Source organism: Harpia harpyja, chromosome 23 (genome assembly GCF_026419915.1).
Source record: "Harpia harpyja isolate bHarHar1 chromosome 23, bHarHar1 primary haplotype, whole genome shotgun sequence".
In the NCBI taxonomy this organism is placed as follows: domain Eukaryota; kingdom Metazoa; phylum Chordata; class Aves; order Accipitriformes; family Accipitridae; genus Harpia; species Harpia harpyja.
This window is the reverse complement of record NC_068962.1, coordinates 359,232-375,345: the sequence shown is the minus strand read 5'-3', so window position 1 is coordinate 375,345 and position 16,114 is coordinate 359,232. Positions and strand designations below refer to the sequence as shown.

Below are 16,114 nucleotides of genomic sequence, written 5' to 3'. Positions count from 1 at the left end.
TCTAGCTGAAATATCCAGGCAAAAGCTTTTGAATTCTTCTTTATTCATATTGTGCAGAGGCTTGATTACATACAGACTTGCACTCAAATGAGTATTTTTTGTTGTCACAAATAAACTAAAGCAGGAAAAGATAACTGCTGTAGTAAATTACAGATACAGACAGTATTTGTCACTTCTCACAAGTCAGTAAGTCGTGTTGAGTAGGGTGTCAATGTCAGAAACAGCTTAAATTCTCCTTTTTACTTTTTCTATAAATAATAAAGCGATTCCCCTTTTTTAAGAAAATAGCATGAAAATTCAAAACGGCAACAAACAGGGCTGACTAACAGATTGAACAAAGGGAAGAGTCAGCAAATAATAAAAGGATGTAAGCATCAAAGGTAGGCAAGATTTCTTTAGGGAGCTCTATCACTTTTTTGAAACAAATTGAGTACAGCAGTGTTTAGGCCTTTTTAAGCTTTTAGGCTATTCTTTTTTTAGTAGAAACTTGTAAATACTTTGGCATAGTGTTCCATTAAATTCAGGTTTCCAAATTATGCTGAAATACACAGACTTCATGATGATAGAATGAAACGTTATGGAGTATGGGGAGAAAAAGATTGAGATGATGAAAGTGAGGGGAGTTGAATGAATTTTCTACAGTTTTGTTTGCCAAGTGAAAAGATCAAAGAAATGTCACACTAGGAAATATTCTTTGCTAATCTGTGAGTGACAGGTGGAAAAAAGATTTTAAAACTCTGTGATGTTCTAATTTGTGTTTGCTATTGTCTATGACTTTATTTTGTTTTAAAGCAGATGGCAAGAAGCAGAACCAGACACCTGTTACAGGATTAAGCATATCCACCCAGCCCTTGGCTCGCCCCTTGCAGCCTTTGCAGCCAAACCCTGTGCAGCAGACAGGTGTGCCAACAAGTGGACCTTCCCAGACCACCATACATGTATTACCTACAGGTAACTAAATTTTACATCATTATGTGAATGCAGTGACTGCTTTTTTTTTAAACTGGACTCTTGTGTGTTCTACATCGTGCTAACCTTTTCAGGTGAACGTTCAGAATGTTTGAATCACTTTTTAATCTTCATTCTAGTCAGTTTCCCATAACTTTTTTGTTTTTTAAACTGATGAAGTGAAAGGGAAACATAGTCCTGTTGATTTGGAAAGAATTCAGGATCAAATTAATTCTATGGAGAGGAAGAAATCATGCTAAGGATGGTCACAGAAGTTATTAAATATACTGTTGTTTGTAAAAGTGGGGGAGAAGACACCTGTAGCAGTTGCATTATTTTAAGTAATGAGGAAAAAAAAATTCGCAACATCTCTCCTAGCTCTGTCCACCTGCACTTGGCAATTTATCCTTTTGGCAGAGTGAATGGCAAGGCTGACATGGAAGTTCCATCCCTAGTTAAATGTTATTTTGTCTACAGTGTGATTTTTTTTTTTTTTCTTTCTAACATAAAGAAACATATATCATCTTTTTTTTCCTTTATTTTACTCTCTTCTTCTGTAGATGATTGTTGAAGATTAGTTGGCATTGGAATTGTCTTATGACTGATCTGTTATACAGACTCTTTGGTGGTGGGTTTTATATTCTCCACAGCTGTGCTTACATTCAGGATGGGTTGGTTGGGGGTTGGGGGGAGGGGGGTATTATGTTTATCTCTTCTGTTTGGAATTTGTATATATATTTGTGTTGTTATTTCAGGTGAAAATTACTGTTTGTTTAGGCTGTTTTCTCTTTTCTTGGATTATCAAAAACAGATAGAATTTCAGAGACAGTTTTTATTTTGCATGGCTCAGATAAGTCAATTTTCCAAAGGAGGTGAGTATTCTGGAATAGGCATATGAGCTTAATGTCATGGAATTCCATTCTAGGTTATGCTCTGTTTGTCTTTTTCCAGCTCCGACAACAGTGAATGTAACTCATCGGCCAGTGACCCAAACTGCAGCGAAACTTCCTATACCAAGAGCCCCTGCTAACCATCAGGTGGTCTATACCACTCTTCCTGCACCACCAGCGCAGAATCCTGTAAGAGGAGCTGTAGTGCCAAGCCCAGGTTTAAGGCCAGTCAACCCACAGACTGGAGGTAGAGGATGCTTTCTTCCATGCACATTTTAGCATGACACAGCTTGATATGTTCTACCTGATGGATGTGGGGTTTGGTTTTTTATTTTGGGTTTGTTGTTTGTTTACAATACTATTCCAAATTATAGATGTTAGGTGTTTTTTCCAGCTTACAAACTTGAGAAAATCTCAGGCTATTAAGAAGTCATTCCCCCTGCAGCTATGTGAACAAGGAAAAACTGGATTTGGGTCATCTTAGGCACTAGCTCTGCCAATTAAGCATCTCTGGATGACATGCCCAATACTTTACAAGGTAGCAGAAGGTAATACAATGAGCACCACTGTTTGTAGAAAGATAGTTAGAGACCATTTTGTTATTTTGGAGTAAGATTAAAACATACAAGTATGTAGTAAATCGTGTTTGATTTCCTGTCTAAAATTTACATCTGTATCAGGCATCCTAATGTAATTCCTTAACAATCTCTGATGTTCTGTGACCAGCAAATTTTCTTATTATCTCTAGGCCTGGACAGATGAAATTTCTCACCAAGTGTATTAGAAATTGATGCATGTTTGAGTTAACTTGACTAGAGGTGTCAGCACATTTATCTTGACTTTGCAAATGTGTAACTGGTATCTTCCCATATGAGTAAACTCATTTTCTGAAATGAGTAGTAGATCTCAAAAATAAAGACCTTAAAGTTAAATGATAGTTTATATTCTGTTACAAAGTGGTGGATCTTAACTGCCTTTTCTTAGCTCCCCATAATTTCTACACTATGGTTATCTTAACACCATTATGTTAAACATAAATTTCCCTGTTCTAGTGCACTGAGTATGAGCCTACTTTTGTGATGTCCAGGTAGTGATTTTTTAGACACCATCTGAACACTTGGAACATTGCGTGCTTGAGCCACATAAGACTGTACCTATGTAGGTTTGTGCAGAAATAATTGATTCATTGTTCTGAAACAATAGGTTTTGGAAAGGAGAATATCCATGTATGTTTGTAGCAATTTAATTCTAAGTATCTTTTGCAAGTGGATTCGGCTGCATTGCCATAGACTGTGAAAAATCAGCTGTGCTAGCTAAACAGAAGTTGATCAGACAGTTCTTGAGCCCTCTGTATGAAATGCCAGGGTGTGAGGAAATTGCTGTTCTTTTCAGAATACTTGTTCATATTCCTTCTTATACTCTTGTGCCATGTGCATTTGAGTTCAGGTTCTTCTGACCAACAGTATCTTTTGAGGGGCATGTCTGTATCTTGTGTTCCTGTTAGTAAAAGGCCATAAAAGGCAAGGTAACCTCAGCCCACACTTAGGTTTCTTCATCATTACCCTTAGCTACAAGTTAGATGTGTGATCTGTCTGTTGTTTTGGAAGGAGTTTTGAGTACTTAACCGTGCATTCACTTATGTTAATTGTTTTTAGTAGTATTTTCTTTTTTTGTACCAAAATACAAAAAATTTTGTCAGAATTTACTTCTTAGAGCAGTTACTGTGACTAAATACGCATCACTACTATTAATATCTACAGAATACCTTTCAGTGTTAGACATGCAAGATAATTAATGTGTTGTTGAAGAACACATAATAGGTAATACGCTATTTTAAGACCTTTTCTAGGAGAACTCAATCAAGTAGGGAATTGATAAGTTTTCCAGGCAAGGTCATCCAACAACAGATCTCTGTGTAATGTGCTTCTGACCTGATGGTCCAGTGATACAATGAAAGCTTATCCTTAGTTGTCTGCTTACAAATTTTCAAGGCAGGTTTCCACCAAAATAATTAGGATTCAGCTTGACCAGACCCTGAATAACCTAATCTAAGAGCATTCTTTCAACAGAAGGTTGGGCCAGATCATCTCCAGCGGTCCCTTCAAACCTGGACTTTTCTGCGCTTCTGTTAGAGGCAGTTCTGTTACTCTGGCTTGAAAAGTATGTCTGTGTATTATACAGTACTATTGTCTGACAAGCCACATAAGACATAAGAAAATGGCGGTTCCTCCATAGCATTGTGCATTCCCTGTACCTCAGGACAAGGAAGCCGGATGGTTAGCATAAGTAGATAAAAGACCAGTTTACTTAGAATACAGATTATTTCAAGGCTTCAGATTTGCATACCAGGTAGATAGGTTTCACGTACTGTTAACGAAAAAGCAGTTGCGTTTCTTGATCCCTTTTAGCTGTCACAAGTTTTTTCTTATAGTCCACTCTGTATTTTTCACCATCTGTGTTACACAGTTTTCAGAAATGCTGCTACTGATGTGTATTGGTTTATATTGTCATTGAAACAGTCTTTAGTGTCAGTAGCACATGCTTCAGGAGTAAGATCTCTGCACTTTTTCTTTGAAAGATTAACTGTGAGAACTCATCCGAAGTGTTCTCAAATTGTAGTTTTGTACTTCTACGTCAACTAAGTAGTATGCCTACCTAGAAATAATGCTAAATTTGTATCTTATATCTTATTAAGGCATTTCTGTCCATCTTTCTTCAGATTTTTGTAAATTCCTGAGGTAGAATGACAGTCATGCTAAAACAGCATATCTGATTGGATTCTCATAGATGAGAAGCAGCCAGTTCAGGTGACAGTTTATCCTACAGGAGTTTGCACAGCTTCATTAGCTGCTTAGATAGATGTGCCAATAGGAAAAAGATGTGAAGCAGCTACCTAGAGTTCAGCACTTTTATTATAAAAGCATTAAGATTTAGCATTCTGAGCTCCCTGCCTCAGACTCCCAGATTACATAGACTTCTGGTACTCATCACCTATGATCATAGTTTGATGACTTTTTATAACAGAGAAGAAATTACCATACAGTAGCTGTGGTTTCCTGACATGTGTCACTCTCTGAGCTTCACTTCTGAAGTACTAGAATGCTTTAATCTCATACAAGTGTGGAACTAGAGAGCAGTGAAGATTGCCCCAGATCTTGTATTTTTAGATAGAAATAGAGGGACACCCTAGGCAACCCATAACGATGAGCAAAAGCTTTGAGCTCACAGAACATAAATGTTCCAACCGTAAACAGACAAAATGCTACTTAAGAGAGTGAGATGTAGTATAAAATGAATGAAAACTTGTAGTTTGCAAGAGTTCTCGATATTATCTACAAGGCTATAAAACTACCTAGTTTATTCCTGCCAGTCAGGTCAGTTTGCTGTGGCAAAGAATGAAATGGGAATGCTTGTGAGTAACATCCATCGTGGTGTCCATTCTGTGAGGGAGGACAAGTTTCTTGGGCAGTCACTTACCTTTTTTTGTTTTCAGTGCCATCCACAGCACAGCCTTCTGGCATTTGAATACTGAGTGGATATCATTCTGCTGCAGCAGCACTTTTGTTTTCCTTTCTGAATCCCAAAGTGGTGCAATTTTTCTTTTCATACTTAAGCTCCCTGTATCTCCCACACTTCCCCTCCCCACCCATTTCTTTCATGCTACAAATTATTAAAACATCATCCTGTCCCCTCTGCAGACATAAGCACTCGCTCTTTCACTTTTACAGCTTCAGAGGATGGGAGTTGGTTTTGTTGTTGTGCAGTATTTCATCAGTGTGCTGGCAGTTTGAGGAGACCATGTCAGTTTGAAATTTGGTGTCATCCAGATGAACCAAGGAGTTGGTCTTCCAGTGTTCTGTTTAGCTGATCTTAAGTATTGAATACTCAAAGTATTCATTGTGTTTCTTATAGGTATGACAGTACGAATGCCTCAGACAACTGCGTATGTTGTGAACAATGGACTAACTCTTGGATCTGGAGCACCTCAACTTACAGTGCATCATCGACCACCGCAAGTGCATGCTGTGAGTAGTCCTTTTGAAATTGCTTAATGCAATTTACAGGCTTGTCTCTGCACTGATGTCTTTCAGATCACTTAGTGTGAACTGCAGAATAGTGAAATGCCTTGTAGACACTTTGCAGCCAGTTCACATGCATAGCACCACCCTATCACCTGCAGCAATTTCTGCCAAGAACGGTAAAAGCTACGCGATCTGTTAGCTTACCCCAGAGTTCTCCAGATCACCAGTAGCACATGTTGAAAAATGGTGCATGAATTTTCTGCAGCGGACTTGTGGAGTCAAGGGTACGGAAGAACTGCCACTAAAAAGTTTAGTCATCGTTTGCCTATGAATTGGATGACCAGTTCCTCAGTATAGCTGTTTGCAAAACTGAGGTAGGAGAACAAGGTACAGACAAGACCCTCAAGGTTGCCAACTCCCAAATTTCAGAGGGCTTTTTTATCATTGTTGGGGGTGGTTACTTCTGCATCACGTCAAACCCCTTTTCCTAAGTATTTGAGAATTTACTTTGACTCATTTCCTATAGTTTTGTTGTTGAGACTGAACCAAATACATTGCCTGTATACTCACTGTTGGGCAGTCACATTATTTGTGGTGTCCTGAAATGGTAGATCTGTTACCAACAAGGTGGCTCACCATTCTTTCAATCCAGACACCATTAAACTTAATGCATTCCCCAGTGATAAATAATGAGAATAAATCAAGCCAATATCACACAGAACACTTAAGATGACAAAAACTACCCCAGATTCCAACCTGAAAGGCCCCTGGCTTGAAGAATAACAAAATTTTGTACTCATTGTAACCACATTCCTAAATTCATCTTAACTAACATAAATGAGAGACCTAGGACTGTTTCTGTGATGTTAAAAAAAAAAAAAAAATCAATGGAAAGCCACATTTGTGCCCTTATTTCAAAATTTTCTGAAAACTGAGGCTGAGCTTTTGTAATCAATTTAAGGTAATAAAATCCGTGTGGCACCGTTATCCATACTTCCTTTTGTGACTGAAAACCTGCCTGTTGAAAAGATGATGAGTTGTCAGCTTAAAATCCACTGCCTGGGGTGTTTTGGGTAATGTGGGAACAGCCGCTCAAGACGTAGATTAGCCCAAAGTCATTGTGAACCTGCCTGCTCAGCCTTGGTAAAGGGCACAGTGTTCAGTCCCTCACCTCTTGGGTGGGAAGCAAAGAGGATATAGGCAAATAATTGTGGCAACGATCATCTGTAGAGCTAGGAATTTATATGCAAATAAGAACTGATGGCAATCTTGGTCCCACCCCTTCTCAACATTTGCTGCTGCTCTCTTGCCTCTGCACACAGGACTTAGAGTTGTGGTAGTTGGGTGATAGCAGGCTCATTTGCTTCCATTTGCCTGGAGAATGATGAATTAAAGCTGCCTTCCACTGATGTAGATTCTGACCTTTCCCTTATTGCTCTTACATTGCTTAGGAGCCACCACGCCCTGTACATCCTGCCCCACTCCCAGAGGCACCACAGCCACCACGGCTGCCTCCTGAAGCTGCCAACACTTCTCTGCCTCAAAAGCCCCAGCTGAAGCTGGCGCGGGTACAGAGCCAGAATGGTATTGTGCTGTCGTGGAGTGTTATGGAGGTGGACCGGAGCTGTGCCGCTGTGGACAGTTACCATCTCTACGCCTACCACGAGGACCCGAGTGCCACTATGCCCTCCCAGTGGAAGAAGATAGGGGAAGTGAAGGCCCTCCCGCTACCTATGGCATGCACTCTTACGCAATTTGTGTCTGGCAGCAAATACTACTTTGCAGTCCGGGCTAAGGACATCTATGGACGTTTTGGACCCTTCTGTGACCCCCAGTCCACAGATGTGATCTCTTCCCAGAGCAGTTAAACTAGAGATCTTTGGAGCCTTTAAACCTGTCCTACTACCAAGAATTACCCCAGTTTTGGGGGGTTGATCCAATGCATGAAATTCACTTTTAAATCCACTCTCTGCAGGATTATTTTAGGCAGTTGTGTGATACACTACATGCATTCAGAACCAAAAGAAAAATAAAGTCTGACCTGCAGCAAGAGAGCCTGTTTCTTCTGGATAGCTCAAGTCATGGGCCGTTTGAAAATTTCACTTTCCTTTCCATGACAGCTGTTCCACCTAGATACCTACCTACCCTTTATCCAAGGGCACCCTGGATGCCTCGGATTCTGCTTCAGAGTGGGAACAAAATAATAAATTACAGTTTGTCTGAAGCAAAACATACACATCTGTAATATCTATCAAGGCACTAACATGAGGGCAAGGACCTCTTGCCCCCCACCGCTCTGTGAGCAGGCTGTGATATGTGGGTGATTCAAGGTCTCACTTTTGTACTGGAAGATCGAGTGGTCTGGTCTTATTTTACAAACTGTAATGAGGTCTCTGAGGGGAGGGAAGGGAACTTGACTCTGGCCAGGGAACCAATATGTGTGTGAATTTGGAGGTGGGGGAAAAAAATAAATCACCCCACTACCTCCTACCTCTCCTAACTAAGAATGCTCTTCTACTTTCACCGTCCTCACCCACTCACACTGGGAGCATTCCCAGGTCAGATCTGAAACTGGATTGTAGAGACTGCATTCACACCTCTCTTGTTCAGATAATTTCTCTGCCCCTCCCCTCATACATCCAGCCCTATTTTTTAGATTTATTTTGTGCCTTAAATAATAATTTCAGAAATAAAATGTAGCCAGATACCTTGTGGTGTTCTTTTATTTGCTTGGAGTTGTTTTTCCCTTTACCCTTGAGCCTTTCATTACTGCTTCTCATTTTCCTGGTCTGCAGTAATTATTATTTCTAGAAAGACCGGGGAGTGTACATCCTGCTGATGCTGGATTTATTTTGTCTGCAGTATCATTCAACCCTTTCCTCACTGTAATTCTTGAGTAGTTGTTTTTGTCCTGTCAAGAATATTAGAGTATACAGACAGTATTTTCCACCAGAGCCTTTCGCTGTTCTTTTGGGAAAGCTGTATGCTGCAGTTCAGCCAAAGAAGAAACCTCTGTGGTGTGGCACCATGAAAGCTTCTAGCTGTTTGCACTGAGTTTGGATGTTCAGTTAGTACAAAAAGGTAAGAAGTTGGCTTCCCAGTCCTCTCTCTCATCACCTGCCTGCCTCTGCAGAAAGCTAACACACCCAAAGCAGTTTAGGAGCTGTTTTAGACACTGGCCTAAAACTTGTGAGCAATTGCAAATGTTAATAGATGCTTTCATGATGCTTCTGAGCTGAGAAAAGAAATTGGTGCATCTGCCCCACTGTTGTTGACATGTTAATCTTGCTTTTTGCAGAACCAAATTGTAACGCACCTGGACAAGAAAGTATATGTAAGTTGCTTATTTTGGCACTTTTCTGTCTCATTCCTGCCCAGCAGAACCAAACAGTGGATTTAGAAAGGAAAGAGTCTTTTTTTTTAATCCACTTCACCATGTAGCAAAGCTGTAGAAGATTACATTTTTTAATTTCAGTGCCCTCATTCTTAAAACCAACATTTTTAAATGTAAAGCAAGGTTGAAAAGGGCAGGAAAAATTAAATCCCAAAACATGCTGGTGAAATATGCTATGAGATTATGGGTTCTTTAGTTGTGTTCCCTTCAAGAACTTTTACAGTGAAAGAAACTGCGTTGTAGACTTTTGTCTATACTATTTTACTGCACTCCTTCATGTAGCTGGGATTGTCACTTCTATCAGGTGAGTAACAAATATTCTCTGTATGGAAACTTGCATTTAAAGTATAGCAGTTTTATTGATTTGGGCGAGCAAAAATTCTGTCTAAATCCAAGTATCATGAGAGAAGGTTCACACAATCTCACGTATGAACAATGTGTAACCTTTCCTTTGAGTAACAGTTGTCTCTGTATTACTGGTGCCAATAATAATGCCTTGAATTTTTCTATGTTTCATTAAATGTTCTGACTGCCTATTTCAAGGAACAATTACTTAATAATGCATTTAGTCTACTTATGGAAAGTTGGGTCCTTACAAAGCCAGCTCTGTAGTAGAGGTTAGAGCAGTTCATTCCGGTTGATGGCTGTCAAGTCCTCCTTGGGCAATTTTTTTTAATTTGTCTTTGAGGTGGTACCAAAGGGCCGTTGGCCATATCAGTACAATGAGGTTTTATAGTTTGAAAGTTAAAATAAACATAAGAATACAACCTAGAATTTATGCTGCTTATTTAACTGTGATTCCAGCCCAAACTATACATGAGCTTTTCTATAGTTTTTGCCTGCGTTTAGGTCACGATTATTCTTAGCTTTGTCTTGCTTGGGATAGGTGGGGGGTGAGAGTCCTGTGTTAGAATGTTTTTCTTTCCTCCAATGGAGGTATTATTGGGGATGGTCTGATACTGTGTTTGGAGGTTTTGTGGGCTGTATCTTTAGAGAAAGAAGACTCATCTTTATTTACTAAAGAAAGATGTAGTTCTCAACTGAACTGATTGTAAAAAATTGGCTTCTGGATTAATAGATCCATTTCTGCTATGTATGGCAGAGTGCAGTTGATTTTTTGTGAATAGATTAAATAAGCTAGCTACCGTTTGTTGACTGAAGCCATGGCAGCTGTGGGGTGAAAGCTGACTTCTCTTTTGTTTCATCCCAGCACAGCTCTTAAAGGTCCAATTTCAGGGTCTTAAGCAAGTGGTGGGGCAAAGTATGTGATAAAGCATGGCTTGGCTTTCAAATGCCTAGCTCGGTTTGGAGACCTTACAGGTAGCTGGTCCTTAAATCACTGACACACAAAGAGAGAACTCTGCCATTTCTGCAAAATCATTTTCATGGTGGAGCAGATCTCTGCAGTGAGTATTCACCCCTTATACTAACAAATGGGAGTATTGCTTAACTCCTTAACTCATGGCACTTTTCCCTGTGTTGTGGGGTGGCTGGTTATTTTATTATCCTTTACCTCCCAGAAACAATAAAACTATTGAGAAACTAAATTTCTGCTAGCAACAAATGTTCAGAAATAATTGATTTCATTTAATAGACTTTATTTGAATGTATTTCCAAAATACCTGAGAACATCCAGTACAGGTCTGTTAACACCATGCTTCTAGACTTGGCTTGTCATAAAAGCGTTAGTTGCTGGAGGCTTCCAATAATCCACTTGTAGAGATTTTTCGCATATTTAAATTTAGGTGGAAGGGTTGGTTTTAGTTTCTTCTCTGCACTTCATGCAAGTTTTTCCATCTTATTTTCAGTAGCCTGGTATAAAGCTGTTCCTGACTTAGTGTTTTGCTGTTGCCACTGGGTATTTCACATTTCAGCAGTATCACCTTGGATCTAGTTCCCTGTGTTTTAGCAAACGTGGTGCTGATTCTCCAGCTGTGTTTTCCATCCCCATTTACTTTCTGGTTTGTTCTAGGTTTGGTTTGTTTTCTCTGTGTGATACAAGGGCATCTGGATGTCCAGGTTGAAAGTAACTTGAGTTAGTTCAGTTTCTGGTTGGAGAGGAGCCCTGCTGGGGCGTGCTGATGGCAAAATGCCATTCCTTTCCATTGCATTCCTCCTAGTTACAGCTTCACAGGCCTCCTTTATTTCAGTATATGTTTAAAAAAGCTTTATTGGATTCAAATGACTAAACCCTAGGAAGGGGGGCAGACTGTAGGTATAGCATCTGTACTGCATCTGCAGTGGCAGCTTCAGAAAAGATGAGGGTGCAGAGGCAGGTTCCCCTCAGCCTGTATTTATTTCCATGCTTCCCTGGGAGTAGCAGTTGGTCTTAGACTTTCCTCTTTCAAACTATTTGTGCTACCGTTGGCCACGCTAGATCACTGAGCACAAGCACTGAGACACTCACCCATCCCAAGGTTTTTAGCACAAGGCTGGAAATGCCCATGGTGTCTTCCCTGTAAAAATAAGGGGTCTTACCCTGCTTCCCTTTGAAAACAACGGCAAAACCCCTCGTGCCTTCAGTGGGAGCACGATTGGACCCAATAGTAGAATCTGAGCACTGTTTTGTACTGTAACAAAAATAGTCACTTCAGCCCTTCCTTGATGCTGTTTGTCTTAAATGTCCAATAAATTAGAATCTGTATTCTATGTAGGGACAGGTCAAATCTCTTCCTGCTCCCCAAACAGCCATTCCCCAGTATTAGAGTATTGCACACACTGTACAAAATGAAGCTGTGATTCTGTCATCTTATAAACTCTTGACTATTCTCATTTAGTCAAAAATATCTATCCAGATTTTTTAAATAGAAGCTTGATATATTAAATATATATTTTTTTAATTTGTTGGTTTGGGTAGGGGTGGGCATTGTATGAAAACACTGGAGGAAGAGGAGTTCAAATGACACTGAGCCAGCCCTCCCACCAAAATCTGTATTCCCTTCCAAACACCTTCTGAGGGGAAAAAGAAAAAAATAAGGATAGCTAAGAGAAAGCAAATGAATTAAGCTTTTCATCCCTTCTAAGTACCTGTTAAAAAAGCATCTTTATTTCTCATTGTTATTATGCAGGCTAAGCATTCTTTTTTTCTCATATATATATATATATATATATACACACACACATATATATATTTGAAGTGCTGTCTTAATTTAATGGGGTATAGCTGTAAATAAGATAACTGGGTAGTAGCTGTTTGGGGAGTCTTGTTCAGCTTTAGTAATTTATTGGCTATTGGGAGTCAAACATGCACAATCCTTTGCTAGGAAACTCAATCTGATTTCTTGTTTTGTTTTACAGCTGGACTTGTAAATACAAAAAAAATGTAGGACTGATTTAATGTCCAATTTAAACTGGGCAGTTGCAAGCTCCCCCTTTTTGTATGTACTGTAGATTAGCGTGTGTGTCTGTGTTAACTGTAGTGGGGTTTTGTCTGATAAGCCTGAAATTTCTACTTTGAAATAAACTACTGGGTTTTTAACATTTTGAGTCATCTGTGCTTAGTTCCAGACGTTGCAGGAGACAACTCTTTCAAAAAGAGCCTAGTGCATGCTCTTCCTCTTCAGAAGTGTTGCCACCTTGCTCAAGTAATGTGAGCAGCAATTCCCAGAAAGTCAACTGCATGATGCTGCCTCTCAGCCATTCGTACAGCCTCAGCCCTCACAGCCATCTCACTGTCATGTTGTACTTCCACAGCTGAGGGAGCAGGCGAAGAGGTCACTGAACAACAGCATGGGCCGATCAGGAAGAGAGCCATTGCACAGACACGCACCATTCTTTCCCTGCTGCTACGCTGCAGGCTGGGGCAGTGGGGTATGTGTTTCCAAAACTATCAGTCAGGCTGCTTTCAGAAATCACCAGGTCCCTCCCTTCACTACCTTTTGCAGCCTGACCATTGCATGCTGCTTTGGTGAGACAAAGGAAATCTTGCAAGCAGCACTGCAAGCCATGCCCTGTAGACAACAGGCATCTGCCACGGAGAAAACCACCTTGGTGCTCTCAGCTAGTGACATTCCTGGATGAGAGGCAATTTACAGAACATCTCAAAGGCACTGCTCAGATAAAAGACATCAAGCCAGCACTGAGATAAGGCCACCATGGCCCAAAGCAGCCACCTGGCTTGGCTCAGCCAGGTCCCATGGTGCTATTAGGCATAGATCACTCTGATTGCATTGTAGTAGTTCTCTCCTGCTCTGGGAACAGCTGTGACTATGGCTCAGATCACCCCAAAGCAGTGCCACACCTGCTTCCCATCAATCCTAGTCAGAGGAAGGGCCACCCAAATAGCTTAGAAGAGCAGAACATGCATTGGGCTGCACCGAGGCAGCCCATGTCAGTACAAAGTGCCTAGCAGGCAGGACAGGGGAAAGCAGGTAAGGCACAGGGATGTGGACATCCAGGTCGATTTATTACACACAGGAATGAAAATTTCCATTAAAAAAATTCCATTTGGGAATAGTGATGCTGGTTTTACAGGATTGGCCTCATGGTGACGAAATGAAAGTTGTACGACTCTGGCAGGCCCTGGTGTCGTGTGTGGTTAAACCGTCTCCAGGTGAAGACAGGGAGACCACCCTGTACTGGGGGGCCATTGATTGCAGTGGCTGTGAATGCTGAAGCCAGGCGGAAATCTGACACCTGTAATAAAGGACAGGAGTTGAGGGCAAAAGGGTTGCATGGTGTTTGACATGCACCCATCTCACAGAGCAGGAACAGCTCTGTGAGATTTAATAACAACAAAGAAGGTGAGCAAGGGGAAATGCATGCTGATCAGGCAGCATTCCTCCCCTGCACCGAGGCATCTTCAGCCACAGAACAGCCAGCGCTGAAGGGCAGTAGCAAAGCACAAGCCCACGCTGCCCTCTAGCCCTCACACTATCCAGGGTGAAAGAGGCAGCACATCTGCCCTCAGGACAATCCTCCCTCGGTTTGCATATCTCCAAAAGAGCTGGAGCTACAGCAGGCACCCTAGAGGGTCTGACCTAAGCTCTGCTGCGTGTTAAGCACTTGGGCTGTCCCCTAGAGCTGTCAGGGTAATTTGGGAAACAACAAAGGCAGCACAGAGTTAATATTGCTGCCCAGACTCTGCCCTGTTCATTATCTCCCAAGAGGTCCCCAGCCTGTTCCATCTTCCCAAACTCAGAGACACTAAAATTGCCTTTAGTGTTTTAACTGCCATGTTTTGGCTCTGCTCTGGGCTAGTTCTCTCAATGCCCCTCTTAGGGCCCCTGTCTTCCCCCAGCCCACTCCCCTTGCCTAACTGTGCTGGCAAAGGCACCACAACCAGCATGCACGAACCTACTCCCTTACCAGACACTTCTACACAGCAATTTTCTGCATTCATCTCATAATAACCAGCTCTAGGAGCTCCTACTGGCCACTACAGCAGGCAGCTGGCCTGGGCTTATGCCCGCTGACTGGACACACAGCACTGGCAGTGCCAAACAGCCCCAACAGGGCCCATCCTAGCAACCAAACTCATAATCCAGAAACACAGCAGGCTGGACCCCACAGGATAAAACACTGTATGACTTCACAGCACACCAGGGCCGGACAGCTGCTTACTCAGGTATTGTCCTTCACCATGAAAATACCATACTAGCTGCCTAGAAAAACTGCTGCTTTCTCCAGGACAGTGGGTCTAAGGATTTTCCCACATCCCCCAGAAAGCAAAATGATCTCTACCAAACTTCGGTCAAAGCAGTTTCACAGAGAGGTGGAGCCCTGGAGCAGGGTGACTTACTAGAGAGCCAGGCTTTTGTAAAGGTAAAGCTAAAATGAGGCTGAAAACACATTCCTGTGGGCTCTGCGGAGGCACCCACACAGTCCTCACAAACAGGAGGCTGAGGCTGTACAACAATCACCTCCCCAGAGTGATGTGAAGACTCATTACAGCCTTCTCTTAAGCTCCTCCTGCTGCAAGGCTTTGGGGTTTAACCCCTTGTACCCAATACACCCCTAAACACCACAAGTTCCCATGGACATAGTTCTTTCACACACCTCCCCCTGTATCCTCTGCCCTCTGCCACTGTGCTAGGACTGGTGTCAGGGACAGGAGACAGGACTCTGCACACAACTACCATCTCAGGATCTGACCAAGCACTGGGACAGCATGAAAGAGGGAACAGACATGCCTGGCCATGCCTGCCTTAGTGCAGGGAAACATGCTACAGGTCTGATGATAGGAGCACAAACAGGCTGCAGCAAACATTCAGCAGATACTGAAATTGAGGTAATTTACCTTGGAGTCATAGCAGCCTGCAGGCACTGGAAAAGAAGGATTCAGGTCCTCCCGGCAGCAAATGGTGTTACAAGGATTCCGTTCAGCGTAAGGATCGCGCTGGTAGTCTGGACAAAAATGTGGTGGAGAGGGAAGGAAGGAAGAAAACAAGTTAGTCCCCTCACAAAAAGTTGATGCAAAGTGCCCGAGCCACTAAGTGTGCTGGCAGAAACAGAGGTCTATCACATTGCTCTCATACTCCTCTCCAGGTACCAGCTAGAAGTCAGTGCTCAACACAGGACAGGAGTAGACAAGCTCCTAATTCAAGTCCATACAGCTATTTCTGCATCCCAGGGGCACTGCTGCCAACCTCTAACCACAAATATCTGCAACTGCACATGATGAGCTTGCAGGAACTCTGTCAGGAGAGAAAAGCAGAAGAGAAAGGGAAGGGGGGGAAAGGGAAGGGAAAAGTGCAGTAGCGAGAGCCTTGGTTTTCCAGTTCTTGACTAAAGTAAGTAGCAAGGAGCAAAGCCTTCGAACACCCATTGTAGTAGCTGCAAGCTAGAAGGGGAAGGTGGACAAGCCTCAACATCTATGAGCATGCTGCAACTCACAGCCCGAACAGTAGCGATACCCCACC

At 41.9% G+C, this 16,114-nt stretch overlaps 2 protein-coding genes across 4 annotated transcripts in view; one reads left to right on the top strand and one right to left on the bottom strand.

The window, feature by feature from the left end:
• ATF7IP (activating transcription factor 7 interacting protein) overlaps positions 1-8,567 on the top strand; it is a 115,116-nt gene extending 106,549 nt beyond the window's left edge. The window contains exons 13-16 of one of the 2 annotated variants that reach the window (XM_052774529.1): positions 796-951; positions 1,900-2,085; positions 5,751-5,863; positions 7,312-8,567. In XM_052774529.1, the coding sequence (XP_052630489.1) occupies positions 796-951; positions 1,900-2,085; positions 5,751-5,863; positions 7,312-7,728 (872 nt within the window). In that variant the 3' untranslated portion in view covers positions 7,729-8,567. Of the gene's footprint in view, positions 1-792; positions 952-1,899; positions 2,086-5,750; positions 5,864-7,311 lie in introns of both variants that reach the window. The other variant, XM_052774528.1, reaches the window with a different exon arrangement.
• Positions 8,568-13,638: 5,071 nt separating this feature from the next.
• PLBD1 (phospholipase B domain containing 1) overlaps positions 13,639-16,114 on the bottom strand; it is a 40,687-nt gene continuing 38,211 nt past the window's right edge. For both annotated transcript variants that reach the window (XM_052774530.1, XM_052774531.1), the window contains 2 exons: positions 15,493-15,599; positions 13,639-13,889 (listed from right to left, as the gene is read on the bottom strand). In XM_052774530.1, coding sequence (XP_052630490.1) covers positions 13,722-13,889; positions 15,493-15,599 — 275 coding nt within the window. In that variant the 3' untranslated portion in view covers positions 13,639-13,721. The remainder of the gene's footprint in view (positions 13,890-15,492; positions 15,600-16,114) is intronic.